This window comes from Macrotis lagotis, chromosome X, assembly GCF_037893015.1.
Source record: "Macrotis lagotis isolate mMagLag1 chromosome X, bilby.v1.9.chrom.fasta, whole genome shotgun sequence".
Lineage (NCBI taxonomy): Eukaryota > Metazoa > Chordata > Mammalia > Peramelemorphia > Peramelidae > Macrotis > Macrotis lagotis.
This window is the reverse complement of record NC_133666.1, coordinates 503,687,019-503,704,543: the sequence shown is the minus strand read 5'-3', so window position 1 is coordinate 503,704,543 and position 17,525 is coordinate 503,687,019. Positions and strand designations below refer to the sequence as shown.

Below are 17,525 nucleotides of genomic sequence, written 5' to 3'. Positions count from 1 at the left end.
CTTTTTGTTATAAGGAATGGTTTGTGGGAGGGGAGGTAAGGAAAATGGAGAGACCCACATTGAGAAATGTAGGTAATGTAAAAATAAAAGATTTCAATAAAATATCATTTTAAAAATAATTGACTTTTCAGAGAGAAGAGTCAAATAAAGTAAAAGAGGCAATACTTAGGATGAAGCTGCAACATGGCTCAATGTTTTTGCTGAATTAGAATTTGGTTGCTTAATTACATATTATTCCCTGCCCAAGGCAGAATTGGGTGCTAGGGTCTCTGCTCCAGAGAAGATATGAGTGAGAGGAATACTTTCTAGTAGTTCCCTCATTTAACATTCCTTAGAAATCTTAGAGACTCTCCAAGTTCTTCATTTTATATCATTGGAAAGCAGGGATCCAAAAGTTTGTCTGAGGTCATTTAATATGAATGGCAGAGGTCAAATTTGAACACAGGACCAACTTGCCAAGGTTTGGGAGGCTTGTGATTCATTCCAGTGGAAAGAGTACCTATTGGTACACATGTCATTTGAAACACTGAAGGAACTTAGCCTAAGACAAAATTCACAAGAGCTAACAGAACATTTTAAGATTTTTAGCACACTTTACATATGTGACTTCAGTTGACTCCTACAACAACCTAGGAGATAAGTGATATTATGATCCCCATTTTACAGATGAGAAAATTGAGGCACATGACCATCTCTACTACTCTACTATGCCACTTAAATTGCACATCAAATATTTCTTTTTTTTTTTTTTTTTTTTTTTTAGGTTTTTGAAAGGCAATGGGGTTAAGGGGCTTGCCCAAGGCCACACAGCTAGGTAATTATTAAGTGTCTGAGACCGGATTTGAACTCATGTACTCCTGACTCCAGGGCCGGGGCTCTATCCATTGCACCACCTAGCTGCCCCACATCAAATATATACAATGGTATCAATCATGTTCCTTCACTTTGGGAATGCAGCCTGGATAGGGGGATAATACACAATTTGTGAATGAATCACTACTGTGACATTATGAAGCTATATACTGTGTTGGTTTAATGAGGGATACTTTTTTTTTTTGACTGAAGAAATTTAGAGCAGGGAAAGAGCACCTCAGGCTGGGGTGGTCTAGGAAGGTTTCTTGGAAAAGAAGCTGTGGTTGGCTAAAGCTTAACTCAGAAAAAAAAAGCTTAAAATAGTGTTTCTTTGATTCTTTGACTTCCCCTACATTAAAGCTGGGGAAATTGGGGGGAGGGGTTGCTACTTAATCTGTGCCAGTTTTTCAGACTAAGGTTTGAACTGTAAGGAAAAGTGATGGCTGGATTAGCCTAGAGAGGTCATTAGAATTATGCCAAAAGTTGCATTGAACACTGGCTTGTTGAGAGAGAGAGAGACTTGGTGGGTGCCTCTAGCCCTCTTGTGTCCAGTACACTCTATCTAGAAGTCAGAAATGGAAAGTTAGCAATTCTCTTCCCAACATATAGGAAGGAGAAAAATAGTAATTGGGAGGGGAGCTAAGAAACTGGAGGTTAGGCTAGATAATACTTTCTCATTAAAGCTCAGGAGAATGTAAGCCCCTTAGAGACAAAGACTAATTTTTTTTGGCTTTGTTCAGGCAAGTCAACCACTACCTTCTGTACTGTACAGGAAGCCTTTTCTGATTCTCCCAGTTGTTAATGTCCACCCTATTCTAGAATTATTCTGTATTTATTTCAGTTATTCTGTGGCCATAGTGCATGTCCCAAAGTTTTACTGCAGTTTCAGTATCTTAGAACTGCACTAACTTAACCCTGTTGCTCCGCCAAAAAACCAAAACTGCACTAAGATGACATTATTAGGATATTAAAAGCTAAAATTGCACTATACTTTTCAGGCACTCCATATAGGTTTACTTGTACATGCACATACATGGTGAGACAGAATGGTATATTAGAGAGCTGAGCGTGAAACCAGAAAGCTGTGGGTTGTTTAAACCATGATTCTGACATACCAGCTAGGTGACCCTGGGAAAGTCACTCCTTCCCAGTATTCTGGACAACTGTCTAGGAGTGAAATTTGTAGAGGAGGTGTAGACCTGTATTAGCAGAAGAAGATTGAACAGATGAAAATCAAAGGATCAGTCTTCATCCCTACTTATTTATGGAAATAGAGCACTGGCTCTGGAGTGAGGAGGACCTGAGTTTAAATGTGACTTCAGAAACTTACTAGCTGTATGACCCTGGGCAAGTCACTAATCCAGATTGCCTCTCAAAAAAAGAATATAAACTTCCTTAAAGTAGGGATTGTTTCATTATTTATGATCAGTATCTCCAGGGCCTGCCACATAGTAGTGGTCTAACTAATATTTATTTAATTGAATTGAATTGATTGTTCCTCTTGTGTGTAACCCTCCACTAGGTACTGGTGGGTGGGAGCATGAGGAAGGAAGAAGAGACACAGGGAAGCATATACTATAGTCCTTATCTGTCCTGGGAGAGTTTGCAGCCTCACAGGCAAAACAATACAGACACTTGAAAAGTTACATAACAATACCAGGCAGGGTTTGCTTAAGAGCCAAAGGAGCTAGTTAGACTCTTAGTAGCTTCTTGTATCACAGGAGAACAAAGTGTTACAGTCCCCCACTCAAAGTCCCTCAGTTTTCAGTCAGGAATATACTTACATGACTGAAAGAAAACATGAGAATCCAGATTGTTTTCAAGTCGTTCAGAATTAGAGATTATATAATCTTCTTTGCTAGATTTATTCCCATGATTTACAATCTATGTTTAAAAGTTCTTCATCTGTTGTTGTTGTTTTAGTCCTGTCCTTGTGATCCCTTTTGGAGTTTTCTTATAAAGATACTGCAATTGTCTATTATTTCCTTCTTGGGCACATTTTTCCAGATGAAGAAACTGAGGCAAATAGAGTTAAGATTTGAACCTAGATTTTCCTGACTCCAGGTTCTATCTACTGCCTGAAGTCAGGAAGACCTGGAATCAAATCCTGTTTCTGACATTAACAATGGGATGCTGCCTTCATCCTTATCCTTTTCTCACTGATATCAATAATCCTGGTCTCCTGGCTGTTCTACATATAAGACATTTTGGACATTTTTTCTGTTTGTTCCTCAAGCCTGGAATGTTGGCCTTCCTCATCTCTGTTTATTGGCTTCCCTGGCTTCCCTTAGGTCTCAGCTATTTCAGATAGGCTTTTCCAAACCTCTCTTTATTCTAATGCCTTTCCCTCTCTTAATTATTTCCTATTGATCCTAGGGACAGCTAAGTGGTGTAATGGATAGATCTTGGAGTTAGGAAGACCTGGGTTCAAATCCAGCCTTAGATACTATTAAGACCTTAACAAGTCACTTTACCCTGTTAAGCCTCAGTTTCCTCGTCTGTAAAATGAGGCTAGAGATGGGTTAGGCAAACTACTCCTATATCTTTACCAAAAAATAGCACAACCCAAAAATGGTCATGAAGAATTAGACAGGACTAAAATGATAAAACAATAACAAATTTATCCTGTACACAGCTTCTCTGTATCTATTTGTTTGCTTGTTGTTTCTGTTAGATGGCAAACTCTTTGATGGCAGGGATTGTTTTTTTTCTTTTTTTTTGACTATTTTTGTACCCTCCCACATAGGACCTGATAAATACTTATTGCTTGACTGATTGACAGTCTAGATCCCTGAGATTTAATGAGTGAACTTTCAAAGTCTTATCTTGCCAACAAAACATCCTTGTTTCAAGTTTTTTCTTATTAGAATGTAAACCTCTTGAGGGCAAGGACAGTCTTCCTGGCTTGTACTTTTATTCTCAGTGCTAAGAACATAATAAACACACTCTCTATAAAAAGCAGAGACATCACTTTGTCAACAAAGGTCTATAGGCCAAAGCCAAGTTTGTTTTGTTTTTCCCAAAAGCAATGTAAGACTGTAAGAATTGGACTGAGTGCCACAGAATTAATACTTTAGAATTATGATTCTGGAGAAGACTTTTTTTTTAGGTCTTTTTTTTTTTTGCAAGGCAAATGGGGTTAAGTGGCTTGCCTAAGGCCACACAGCTAGGCAATTATTAAGTGTCTGAGACCAGATTTGAACCCAGGTACTCCTGACTCCAGGGCCAGTGCCTTATCCACTGTACCACCTAGCCACCCCTGGAGAAGACTTTTGAGAATCTCTTGAATATCAAGGAAACCAAATCAGTCAGTACTTGATGCATTTAATTCAGGCTATTCTCTGGAAGGTCAAATACTGAAGCTGAAAGAATTTGATCATATAATAAAATGGTACTCATTGGAAAAGACCCTTTCCCATTGAGAAAGGTTGTAGGCAAAAGGAAAAGGAAACAACAGAGGATGAGATGAATTGATAGTGTTATAGAAACAACAGACATGAATCTGAACACATTTCAAGAGATAGTGCAGGACAGAAGGGCCTGGTGTCCATGAAAAGGGTTTTGGTCCATGAGAAGAATCAGATACAACTGAGCAACATCTCTCTGTCTCAGTCTCTCAGCCTGTCTCTGATTCCCTGAAATAAGGTTGAACTTGACCTCTAAAATACCTTCTAGTTCTATATCTATGATCCTAGGACAAAAATATCTATGCTTCATACTTTACAAGATTATTCTGTTTGGATTTTTTATTTTTTTGCAAGGCAATAGGGTTAAGGGACTTAGCCAAGGTTATATAGCTAGTTAGTATCAGGTATCTGAGGCAGGTTTTGAACTCACATCCTCCTGATTCCTGGGTACTCTATCCACACCTCCTAGCTGTCCCTTTACAAGGTTATTTTGAGTAAAGCCTTTTGTAATTAGTGAGCTAGTCAATGCCAGAAATTGTGCTGTTAGGAATAGCATTGAGTTGAAAGAATGATAGTCCTTTCTCTTGACAAGAGAGTTCTTCTAATGAAAGAACACAACACTTTGGGAAAACCATAAAACAAAAGGATTTCTAGATATAAATATAAATATATTATTAAATATATCAAATATAAATACAAATCTAATAGAGAAAGTACATAATAAAGCTTGAATAGTTGTGGGCATGTCTTTTTTCATAGGACTAGCCTGGATAAATTCCAGCAAGGTTACCATGAAGGTTATGGACAACACTGTGAGCTTCATCAGTGGAAGTTAAGCCTTGACTGGAAAAAAAAATTACAGATGTTTGAAGTATTGAAGAAAGTATTTGTGTCATTTTCCTTTGTTTAAAAAGCAAATATTTTATCATTAACATTTTTATTCCGATCTGTCTCTCTAGTTTTGCCCCAAACCTTGAGCATTTTTGGAGGACAGGTGGAAATTTCAGAGGTTTTAAGTCTTTTCAAAATTCTAACCTAAAAAAATTTACCTTTTTTTTTGTACATTACTGTGCTTAGCACTGGGTTTGGTCCAGAGTAGGCTCTTGACAGGTATTTATTGACAGACTGATTGGAGCTACAAGTTTATCATGAAGCCCCCATACTTGGACTTCATTTCTTTAGCTTGAGGATTTCTATAATAATGATATGTATCCTTGGCCACATCAATAAGAGGCTTCATTTTTTCCCTCATTTCCCTCATTTTTTCCCTCATCTTTAAATAAAGGGATTTGACTAGATGATTTCCTGCTATGACTTTCCAGGTCATTGTCAATTGGAGTCCAATTCAATTGAACTCTGCACTCTGAGGATGTTTATCCTTTGTTTCAAAGAGGACCAATGACATCATGGAGTAATGTCTTGACTTGCACCTGAACTGGATTTAAGTGAGGCAGAGTTGCCCAAAGTCATCTGCCTCACTCTTCCAGACTCATCAAAGTTCAATAGCAAGACAAAAGTCAAAACAACTGGCAGTGGCCCAGGGTGCAGTGGGTGACCTTGGCAAACAAAAAAATGAAACCAAGGAAAGGGAAAAACTTGTTTGCCCAAGCTGCCTTTTCCTTGATTAGAAACACACAAAGTGGAGGGGGTAAGGGACAGTGTAGGATAAATATTGAGCATTGGGTTGTAGGAAAGCTACTCTTTCCTCTAACTTTTCTTGGATGGCCAAGGATGAAGTGGATGACCTTAGTGTCTTCAATGTCTGACCAAACTCTAAGCACTCCACAGAACTTGCTTCGGTCACCTTTGTGGACTTAGAATAAAATGTTCTCACCTGAATATTCCACAGGGGAAGTCTCCACAAAATTGGGTAGATGCCCTCCTCCTGTTATCAATGCATTTGAGGCTTTTGGTTACCCTTAACCTAGTTTTACTGTAGTGTGGCTATGCTTCTTGGAGTCACAAGTGAGAGCTGGGGGTGACAGGAGGACACCAAAGGTGGCACTCTCCCACAGGAGGCACTAGTCCTCGCTGAACAACTTAAATATGAATAGGAATACAAAGAGGAAAAAAGGAAATAATCCTTGTGTTCGGGGAAGTTACATTTTACTGGGGGATTACAAAATGAGGAATGTATCAACATGGAGTAACTAACTAGAAGAGAAGGAGAGAATCCAGAGCCAGTTGTGCTAGAGCCAGCTCTAATCTGTGGTATTAAGGGTATAAGGTAGATACTTGAAGCCAGGAAGACCTGCCCTCATTCTCTGCCTCAGGTCTTTACTAGCTGTATAACCCTGAGCAAGTCTATTAATGTCTCTCACCTTTAGTTTTCTCATCTTTAGAGAGGCATCAGTTGTGAGTATTAAATATCTCTAAATCATTTTTATAAACCTTAATTCCCTATGTAAATGTTAGTTATTTTTATTGGAAAAATCTGGAATGGCTTACTATTTTCTTCTCCAGCTCATTTTACAAAAGAGGAAACAGGGTTAAGTGACTTGCCCTAGGTCACATAGCTAGTATCCGAGGCCGAATCCCTGACTCCAGGCCTGGAGCTCTATCCATCATACCCTCTAGCTGCTCATGGGCACGCCTCTCTCACAAATAGAGGCTAGAAGCTGGGCAGAGGTAAAAGTCTCACTGTAATCCATTCTCGGGGAGGTTTTTGAAACACCCAAAACTTGGTGAATGGAATTTGTTTAGTATTCAGGGCCTGAGCCAGAAAGGAACAATGACATTTCTGTAGATCATCCAAAGATATTTCACTCCCCCTCCCACCCAGCCCCCATTCCCCTCGATTTTATCTATTCTTGACTTTACAAGTTTTAGAAATTCTTAAATAGGGAATGCATTTTTCTCTTTTGCTTTTTTTCTCCCTCTGTGGTTTCCACTGCTATGCTTCGCTTAAACAATTACCCAAGAGAGCAGCAAAAACAAAACACAAAAGGAAAAAAGTCAGACAACAACCACCAAAGCAAGATTAAACAAAAATAATCATTCTCCAGAAGGGATGAGTGAGGAGAGGACACAGAAGCCGAGGGGACCCTAGGCTCTGGCGGGGTCGCCAAAGCCAGGAAGCTTGGCCCCGATAGGTGTTCCAGGGTGCAGCGCACATCAGCCAGAGCTTTGTGTGGCTTTGCCTGGGCTTCAGGAATTTCGCCACCGAATTGCAGACAACAGAGCGCGTCCTCTGCCGGCGAGGAGCCCGCTAAGGCCGGGAGAGGCCGCCGCAGCTTCCAGACTCCAGGGAAATGGAGCGATGGAGGGGAGGAGAAAAGGGGGGGCGGGTCTCCAGCGAGGCGGAGCACTACGTGCAGGCGTCTTCCCTCCGAGCTCCTCTCCCCATTGAGTCACGGCGCGCGCGGAGCCCAGGCCGGGCGATCTGTAGCTCCTGAAGCCCGGGGAGAGCCCAGAGACCGCGGCGGGCGCTCCAGCTCGGCCGCCGGGGCCACGCATCCGCTCCTCCCGGGGCTGCGAGCGTTCCGGAGCCAGGCCACTTGGCCTGGGAGCGGGGGGCCGGCCGCAGGCAGGGGGAGGGGGTGCTTTCCCACCCACCCATCGGCTTTTTTTGCAGCCCTTGCCGAGCAAGGGCGAAGGATAGAGCCTCGCTGGGACCGAAAAAATGAATCGGAGTTTTAATAAATCTCAGAGTCTGCGGTTTTTTGATTGCAACGCAGTGGAAGTCAAGAGTAAGGTAAGCCCGGCGGTCCGCCCGCCCCCGAGCCCGATCCGCCCCCCCCCCCCTTTCTCTCCCGCAAATGAATGGAGCCCCTTCTGCGATCCCTGACTTCGGGAGAATTCGGGGACAACTTTTTCGTGCGCTCTCTTGCTGTTTCTGAGGCCAAGGAGCAGGTCCACCTTTCTCTTCCCGGCTTGTGCTGGGGATCCGAGGAATGGAGCACCTCTTCTGCACCCGCGATGGGGACCGAGGGACCCCCCCGCCACCCAGAAGTTTTGTGGCGGTGTAATCCTGTGTTTGGGGTTCGCTGTTCTGAGCCTCCAGCAGCCCGGCGTGGGCAGCCAGGAGAGCGGATCCCCCGTCTAGCCGCTGTCTCCCTCGTAGAGCTAGACGCTTGGGTTTCCAATGGGGGGGGGGGGGGTTCCCGCTAGATCTAAGCACGTCCGTAGTGCAGGGGAAACTATGGAAAAAATGTTCCGGCTGCCGACCCACTCGATTTAAATTTGCTCTTTTGTTTAGTCGGACTGAGAAGCAATCCGAGACGGGGAGGGGGCTAGAGAAGAGGGCGGCTTTTCTTGAGCTAATCATCTGGGGGGGGGGGGTTGAAAGTCTTAAAGCTTATTGGGGATTCGGATCAATGGGATGGAAAACTGGGGGAGGGGGTCGTGGACTGGAAGGACCCCCCTCCCACAGGCTTCAGGGGAGAAGTGTTTGTAAAGAAAAGGATTCCAGACAACCCCTTACTTTTCCCCTCTCCATCTCCCCTCCCAAGTCTGCCCTTCTGGCTCCTTGCTTTCCCCTCTGCCCCCCACCCCCTGCTAGCTGTCTGCGCCCCTGGCTGGGGCAGTTTACTGTAGGCTTCTGGCGGATCCTAACCAGTGAGTCAGTCTCGCCTGCCTGCACTGAGCCCAGCTCGTTCACTTCTGAGAGCTTGTTTAAACTTGTTGTGGTGTGTGTGTGTGTGTGTGTGTGTGTGTGTGTGTACACACAAGTAAAATCTTTTGATATGATCAGCCTAATTTTCTCCCCTGTGGGGGAAGGTTCTCTTCCTTTCCTCGCTTCCAACTGCACACACGCTTGTCTGTGTAGAGACTGTGGGTTCCTCTGGACACGGTGGCTTTGGGGGAGTGGGGGTAGGAGAAGCCGGCGAGGAACACTGAAGGATTGCTTTGCCGCGTCTTTGGAGACCACTGCACGGGGTTGGCCCCGATTTCTCCGTTCCTGGAATCAGCCGAAGTGGTTGAAGCTTCCCCAGGTATTGGGAAACCCGGAGGACTGGAAAGCCTTCAGGTCACTAGTGCTTGCGCCGACTGGGATTCGCAAAGCTCAGCCAGCAGAAGGTGCTGCAGGGCCCCAAGGGCGAGGAAGAGTGGAGAACCTTAGGCTGGGATGCCCAAGGCCAGCCCTGCAGTTTGGGTAGTGTTCGAGCTCGATCTACATTCGGGAGAGTCTTGAACCCCACCCCCACGATGCTGTTCTCATTTTTAGAGGGCAAAATTGTTGCTGAAGAGCCTGGGCCCCACTCCCGAATTCTGGAACTGCAGGAGGTAGACAAAGGTTGGACTTTCAGCAACAGGCACTAACCACTTATTCGCTTTCATTCTGCTTTAGAAGCAAAATTGGCAGGCTGAAGCTGGACCCCATCTTCTCTAACACTTCTGTAAAGCAAATTGAATGTCCTTCCAAATTCTGTCATTCCCCCTCTTCTCTCTCTTTTGGAAGTGTCTACGGAAGCTACCAAGCCTGTTTTGAGTTTTGTGAAGGTGCATCACAAACAGTACAGGTTAAAATCCTTTAGTTTCTTGAAGGCAGGTGAGTAAATGCTGACTTCTATGGGGAGACTAGGAACCTGAGCTAGAGCCGTGGAACCAATTAGAAATAAATGAAAGGGCCTGGCTCTTTGCTCACTCTCAGAACAAGTAACCTGCAGCATTCCCTGGAAGCTGAAGCTTTTTATACTAAGCAGAGAAGGTGTAGAGTGAGACAGCTCTAGGATCAGCGCTCACTTCTCTATCACACTCTAGAAATACATCTACACTGCCCAGGAGACTTCTATCAAGTTTTCTTGCCAGCACCTGGAACACAATGGGGTCTAAAACAGCTGTTTATCTTTTCCTTAAACTTTCTGATGTCACTATTTTTTGTCACCAATACCACTGTTCACCCAGACTCCCATCTTAGAAATCCTGCTATCTTCTATTCCTTTGCCTCTCAGTTACCAACTGATACTGCCTGAGCAGTATCTCTTACCTCTGACTCCTCTATTCCAATTGCCCCAACCCTGGTACAGTCTTCATTACCATTAACCTTAACTGTGCAATAGCTTAGCAAGTATTCCTTCCTTTTCCTTCATCTATTTTCAGTTCATCCCTCCTAATGCATAGGGCTATTCATCTCATTTCGCTGGCCAAAACCCTGTAGTGTCTTCTATTGGTTACTGAGTAAATGATAAAACTTATAAGCCTGGCATTTGAGGTCTTCTACAACCTGGCACCATACTATCTTTCTAGCCTTATTTCATACTGCTCCTTTTTATTTCCTCTATGAGCCACCCAAACTGGACTCCTTGTTCCTATATATGTTCAGCACATTCTTATATCCAGCCCTTCCACTTCCTGTCTTTTCTCCCATCTTTTTTTTAGGTTTTTTTTGCAAGGCAAATGGGGTTAAGTGGATTGCCCAAGGCCACACAGCTAGGTAATTATTAAGCGTCTGAGATCGGATTTGAACCCAGGTATTCCTGACTCCAGGGCCGGTGCTTTATCCACAGCGCCACTTAGCCACCCTCTCCAATCTTTAAAGCATATTGCAATCACCTTTTTCGGGGGAACTTTCCCTCAAAGTACTTTGTAACTCTCTTTAAGTGTTGCTATTGTTGTTTTTTAGTTTCAGTCACTTCCATATCTTTGTGCCTCCACTTAGGTTGTTTTTTTTGGCTAAGATACTGGAGTGGTTTGCTCATTTTTCAGAAGAGGAAACTGAGGCAAACTGGACTAAGTGCCTTGCTCAGGGTCACAGTCTTCCTGACTGCAGGACCTGCATTCTATACACTTTGCCACCTAGCTACTCAACTCTCTTATATTTATTTTTATATAGTTACTTGTATGTGTGAAACATATCTTTCTTTCTTTGTATCAATCACTTCTCCCTCAAGCAGTGTTCTCCCTTAACATATTAGATGGCTAATAAATGTTTAGATTTAGCTTCTGAGATAGGATCATAGACCCAGAGCAGAAAGGGATCTCGAAGACCATCTAGTCTAATTCTATTATTTAACAGATGAAGAAACTAAAGTCAAAAGAAGTTAATAGGGATGCCTAGGTGGCGCAGTGGATAGAGCACCGGCCCTGGAGTCAGGAGTACCTGAGTTCAAATGTGACCTCAGACGCTTAATAAATACTCAGCTGTGTGGCCTTGGGCAAACTTCTTAACCCCCATTGCCTTGCAAAACCCTTAAAAAAAAGAGAAAAAGAAAAAGAAGTTAATTGATTTATCTAAGGTCACACAGGTAGTAAGCATCAGATACAGAATCTGAAGCCAGGTGCTTTGAATCCAGTCAGTGCTTTTTCACTTGCCTACACAATTTCTCTAGGGCTGCTAGGCACTGTGCATAGTGCACAGAGCTTTGGGCCTGTAATCAGAAAGACATCTTCCTGAATTTAAATGTGACTTAGATACTACTAGAGGTGTGATCCTGAGCATGTCACTTTAATACGATTTTCTTCAGTTTCTTCATCTGTAAAATGAGCTAGTGAAGGAAATGGTAAACCACACCAGTATCTTTTCCAAGAAAACCCCAAATAGGGTCACAGAGTGGGACAAGACTGAAATAATTGAACAACATAGAGGATCTCCAGAACCTTGGGATAAGGATATTGTTTAGTGTAACTGGGTTTGGAATCAGAGAACCTGAATTTAAATCACAATTTTGCTGTTTACTCCCAGAGTATTTTCCTCATCTGGTATGTGATGGGACTGGATGACCTTTAAGATTTCTTCTTCTTTCTCTGAAACCTAAGATCCCTAATCCGAAGGCACCCAGGGGAAGGAGCAGGAAAAAGGACAGGTAGAAAGTAGTTGGTAAATTTTCATTGACTTTTCATGGAAAATATATCTTCATCTTTCTGTGAGCTTGTTTTCCAGAACTTTTTTTTTTAGTTTTTTTTGCAAGGCAATGGGGTTAAGTGGCTTGCCCAAGGCCACACAGCTAGGCAATTATTAAGTGTCTGAGGCCTAATTTGAACTCAGGTACTCCTGACTCCAGGGCCAGTGTTCTATCCACTGCGCCACCTAGCTTCCCCCAAAACTTTTTAAAGTTGATTTCACTTGGGAACTTTGGAAGGTTGTTGCATACACACACACACACACACACACACAATAGCACATTATATAAATGATATAATATATTACTATATATCAATGTTATAATATAGGTATATATACTATATAATTATCTGATATATAATTATATAATAATATACATATGTATTATCACATAATATTCATATGTAGATGTGAGAAGTAACTAAGTATTCCAGTAGATTGTCTTGGTACTGAGCCTATGGAACCATAACACTCTTAATAGTGTAAAAAAGTGGAGAAGTATGATTTTACTCTTCATATTCTCTCTTCCTTTTAGTCTTTTTTAGTTCTTATTAGCAGTTATTAATTTCTTGTATGCCAGAGACTATACTAGATGCTAGAGATATAAATATAATGAATGAAACAGTCCCTGTTCATTCATACAGCTAAAATAAATATAACCAGGTTCTTTTGGATACTAGAACTTTTGCAGTCCTGTACAGAGTTGTGTTTAAGGAGTTTAAGGCATTTTATGGATTTCTTTTGTTCCTATAAACAGTGAGCTGAGGAGTTTGATAGCTGCCTTATATTATCCCTGTCTTGAAAGAAAGAATCTAACCTCTTGCATCCCATACTTGGGGACCAATTCTGATCTTGACACATAGCTACTTCTCTGCGGCTTTCTGCTTTGCTAGAAGCAAAGAACGTCTGTATAAATAATGCCTGGTAGTATTATCAAAACATAGATTTTTAAGCTACTCCAGACTGTGGTGCAGTTCTTATTTCCAAATGTTTTGAATAAACAGTGATCCTTTTTTCCCCTTAGGATAATTCATCCTGAAGTATTTGACTTTTATTCTCTGAAAATGGTCAGTGGGTACACTAGTATATAGACAGAAGGGTGTTAAGAATTTCATTGAAGTGTTTTATGCTGGCACTTGAGATTTCTTTATCTTTCTGACTCTGGTTTTTGGCAGTGGTCCTGTATGTCCCAGCTCTCCACATAGCCACACATCCTTTCCACATTGTATCTCTTGGAATGATGATGGAATAAAACAGCTCTTTTCCATAGTGACTTTCCTTGCATCATCAAGAGCTGGTTCAGAACTGTTCCAACATGGTTAGACTCACCTGCAAGTGTAAGCTACACCCCTTTTAACATTTTGGCATATGAGTGTGTGTGTGTGTGAATGTGAGACAGGGACAGGTTTGATTACTTGATTTGGGAAATAGCATCTTGACAAGAATCTTATCAGGGAACTAGTGGGACTCATCAGTTAGGTTGGAAATTGTATTCCCTTCCATTGAATGCAGGTGTTGCTTGTCTTGTTTCCTATGGTTTCTACTCCTTTTATTCCTACTCTTACTCCTTACTACTTCTACTACTTCTGCTGCTGCTGCTGCTGCTGCTGCTGCTGCTACTAACAATGTTATTTAGTCATTTTCAGTAATGTCTGACTCAGAAACCTCTTTTGGGATTATTTTTAACAAAGATACTAGAGTGGTTTGCCATTTCAGCTAGGTGGAATAGTAGATAGAGTAATGGGATTGGAGTCAGGAACGTCTGAGTTCAAATCAACCTCATACATTTAACACTTACCAACTATGTGATCCTGGTCGTGTCATATAGCCTCAATTAGTTCACAATGGGCCATTTCCTCTTGTTCTGATCCATATCTGGCCACTAGACCCAGATGGCTCTGGAGGAAAAATTGAGGTTGGTGATTGAAGTTGGCACGCCTTCCTTCAAATCCAATTCACTTGCATGTCATGGCATCACTTTCTGGATGTCATGTTATCTGAGAATGAAGGATAAACAACAACAAATACTACTTCTACTGCTAATGTTGGAGGGTTTTTTTGGCAAGTTACTAGAATGGTTGCCATTTCCTTCTCCAGCTTATTTTACAAATGAGGAAACTGAGGCAAGGAGGGATTAAGTAACTAACCCAGAATTTCACAACTAGTACATATATAAGACTCAGATCTTCCTGACTCTGGGCTCTAAACTCCATCCATTGGGTCATTTAGTTGTCCAATAATAGCAATAGATAATATTTATATAGAACTTTTAAGTTTGCATTGCACTTTTCAAATGTTTTCTCATTTGATCTTCACAATAACCCAGTGGGGAGGTGCAATTATTCTGGGTTCTTAGCTAGGAAAACTGACACAGAGAGAAGTTAAGTGACTTGCCCAAGATCACAGTAGCTATTAAGTGTCTGTGGCAAGATTTGAATATGCTGACTTCTTTTTCACTATGATGTGGACAAATCTATTCAGGAAGATGAAGGAAATTCTTGAGTTGCATAGAGTACTGGGTTTGGAGTCAGAGGTTCTTTATTACCTTGAACATGTCATTTAACTTTGGATTTCAATTTCCTGAGCTTATATTAGAGAGTTGGACTAAAATATATCCAAATCCTTATCTAATGCTAAATCTATGAACCCTGGGTATCCAATGGGCTGTGATTTAAGAGCTTACTGGAGCCAAAAAGAAGGATTTCATTTCTAGATTTTTTAAAAAAATTATTTCTTTAAGGCTATTGGGGTTAAGTGCCTTGCCCAAACTGGATTTGAACTCAGGTCCTCCTGACTCCAGGGCTGGTGCTCCATCCACTGTGCCACCTATTTCTAGAGTTTTTTTATTCTTTTTTTAAGAAAAATTTTTTCTCAATTACATGTAAAAGCAAATTTTAACATTCACTTTTTAAAATCAGTTTTGAGCTCCACATTCCTTACCTTCTTCCCCCCCCCCCTCCTTGAGAAGGCAAGTCTTTTGGTATAAATTATATATGGTGTAGTGATGCAAAACTATTAGTCATGTTGCAAAAGAGAACATAAGCAAAAAACAAAAAAATTTTAAAAGTATACTTTAATCTGCATTCAGACTGCATCAGATCTTTCTCTGGAGGTGGGAATAAGATTTTTCATCAAATTCTGGGAAATTGTCTTGAATTATTTTATTGCTGAGAATGTCATTCATAGTTGATCATCATACTATACTGCTCTGAATTTGTTACAATGATCTCCTGACTTTACTCACTTCACTTCATCAGTTTGAGTAAGTCTTTCCAAGTTTTTCTGAAACCATGTCATTTATCATGGCACAATACTATTCTAACTCAATCATGTATTTGTTCAATTGATGAGCAGCATCCCTTTTAATGTGATTTCAGTATTTTGGTATTATTGGTACTATTTAAATTGACATTATTGTAGTCATGATGAGCATTGTACACCTACTTTTGCTTTTCTTGATCTGTATCAGTTCATACAAGTTTGCTTTGGGTTGTTTTAGAGGAAGTGTCTGGAGCTTGCCTTGTTATCATTTACTTAGTATTCATTTAAGCTGTTGGTAGTATCAACATCATATCAATCACTATTAACATCCAACCCAGACTGAGGGAGGTTAGCTGTTGGTTATGCAATATTAACACCCACTGCAGTTTCCTCTTTTGTAAAAGAAAATTCTTAGACTAGAAGTTTGGTCTCTTTCAGCTGGAATATTGTGATCCCACAACTATGAACTTGAAAATTAAGATTTAAGATATAGAGCCAGAATTTCCTAAGCGAGAACACTGTCAGACCTCTTCCTTGAGAGACTCCAGAAGATGGGTTATATTAAGGTTACCTTGTCATTGGAAATGACTTGTTCATTCTTTGGAAGAAGTAGGTTGTTTTTGCACCTCCTAGTTAAGAGTTTGATTTTCTTTTTTTTGACATTGCTATAGAGAATTCTTGCTGGACAGCATAGAAAGAGAAGTTGAATATATTGTAATTGTTCTTTAAACTACACTTATTCCCTTGTGTTTTTAGCTCATTGTCTACACTTTGAGTGCCTCCATGCCAAAGGGGATAACAGTTATTTGTTTAGATAAATGAAAAAGTCAAAACCAATAAAAAAGCGAGAAGTTTGCCCTTAGACAGCTAGTCTTGCCTCCATTTCCAAGTAATGGACATGTTCAAAATCACAACTGGAAAATTTCTTCATCTGAAAAATGAGTGGTTGAATTAGATTTTCTCCGAGGTGCCTCCAGTTCTAAATCCAATATTTTATAAGGATTTGATTTCTAATTCTGTAAATGTCCCTACTTTACTGCTAAATTAGCAGTACAAATGAGTAGATGCTTGATCTCCAGGAGAGTAGGGATTGTGTCGTATCTAAGCTTTATATTTCCTGTAGCACCTTGCACAGTGAGTAAGCATCTTGCTTGCACTGGGTTTGAATGCCTAAAATGCTATTTTACTGATAACTCATACAAAACACAGAGTACTCTCACAGAGGTCAGAAGAACTGAAACAAGGACACTCTCCTTCTTGAAGAGCTTTGGTATTGACTGAGAGTTAAGAAACACTGGCAAAGGACTGTCCACCATGGCAATGCATGCATGCATCAAAGAAGGTGCTGTACTGTGTGAGCAATGCAGAGTATCTATAGCTCAAAAAAACATGAGATGAACAAATTTAGAGCTCTCTCCTTCCTAAATGTACATATGAGCTATTTGTGCTTGACCTAGTATAGAGCTTTCTGAGCTCATATTGATCTGATCAGCCACAGTCAGACATGCTGTATCTTGACTCTGGCATGGTGATTTCATTTTGGTCCTCTTGAGTAAGAAGGACAATAACAAGGTGCTTAATAAATGCCTGTTGAATTAAATATCCATAAATATAAAAAACAGGTTCTTGAATGATCATTTCTCAGATATTGTGAAAATCAACAGATCAGGCCTCTGTTTTGAACTTATTAGGGAATGGACTAATAACTGTAAGAAATATTAAGGATAGAAAACCAATTTGGTCATGAATATAAGGTAAGATAATTAAAATACTTCTCTTTTTTTCCCCCCTCCTTTTTTCTCTCTCTCTTTTAAAAATCTCCTTTTACCCTACAACTAAAGGTTGGGGAGGGCAAGAAATCTTGTCACCAAGCTAAAGATTTTTCCCACATCCACAATTGGAAATATACTTAGAGCCACAGACCTCATCAAGGAGTATAAACATCTGGTAAGACCTATCATCATTGCTAGGAATCTAGTCTAGTGATCATAACTGGTCTCCAACCTCTGGGATGGGTAATTCTCTCTTGAGTTGGTTTAGTGTCAGGGTAGATTAGAATATCTTTTCCCTTCTGGGTTAAATCACAAATGGTTTCCAGAAGCTAGTCTCCAATGGGGCCATTTTTCTCTTTTTCTCTCTCTCCTTCCCTCCCTTCCTTCCTCCCTCTTTCTCTGTTTAGTCCACCCTACAAGCACACAGAATAGTAGAAATCTAGAAACAGT

At 41.1% G+C, this 17,525-nt stretch overlaps 1 protein-coding gene across 1 annotated transcript in view; it reads left to right on the top strand.

The window, feature by feature from the left end:
- The first annotated feature begins 7,728 nt into the window (after window positions 1-7,728).
- The window catches only part of PARD6G (par-6 family cell polarity regulator gamma), a 154,427-nt gene continuing 144,630 nt past the window's right edge, over window positions 7,729-17,525 (top strand). Inside the window, exon 1 of the mRNA XM_074205063.1 lies at window positions 7,729-7,953. Coding sequence (XP_074061164.1) covers window positions 7,882-7,953 — 72 coding nt within the window. The 5' untranslated portion in view covers window positions 7,729-7,881. The remainder of the gene's footprint in view (window positions 7,954-17,525) is intronic.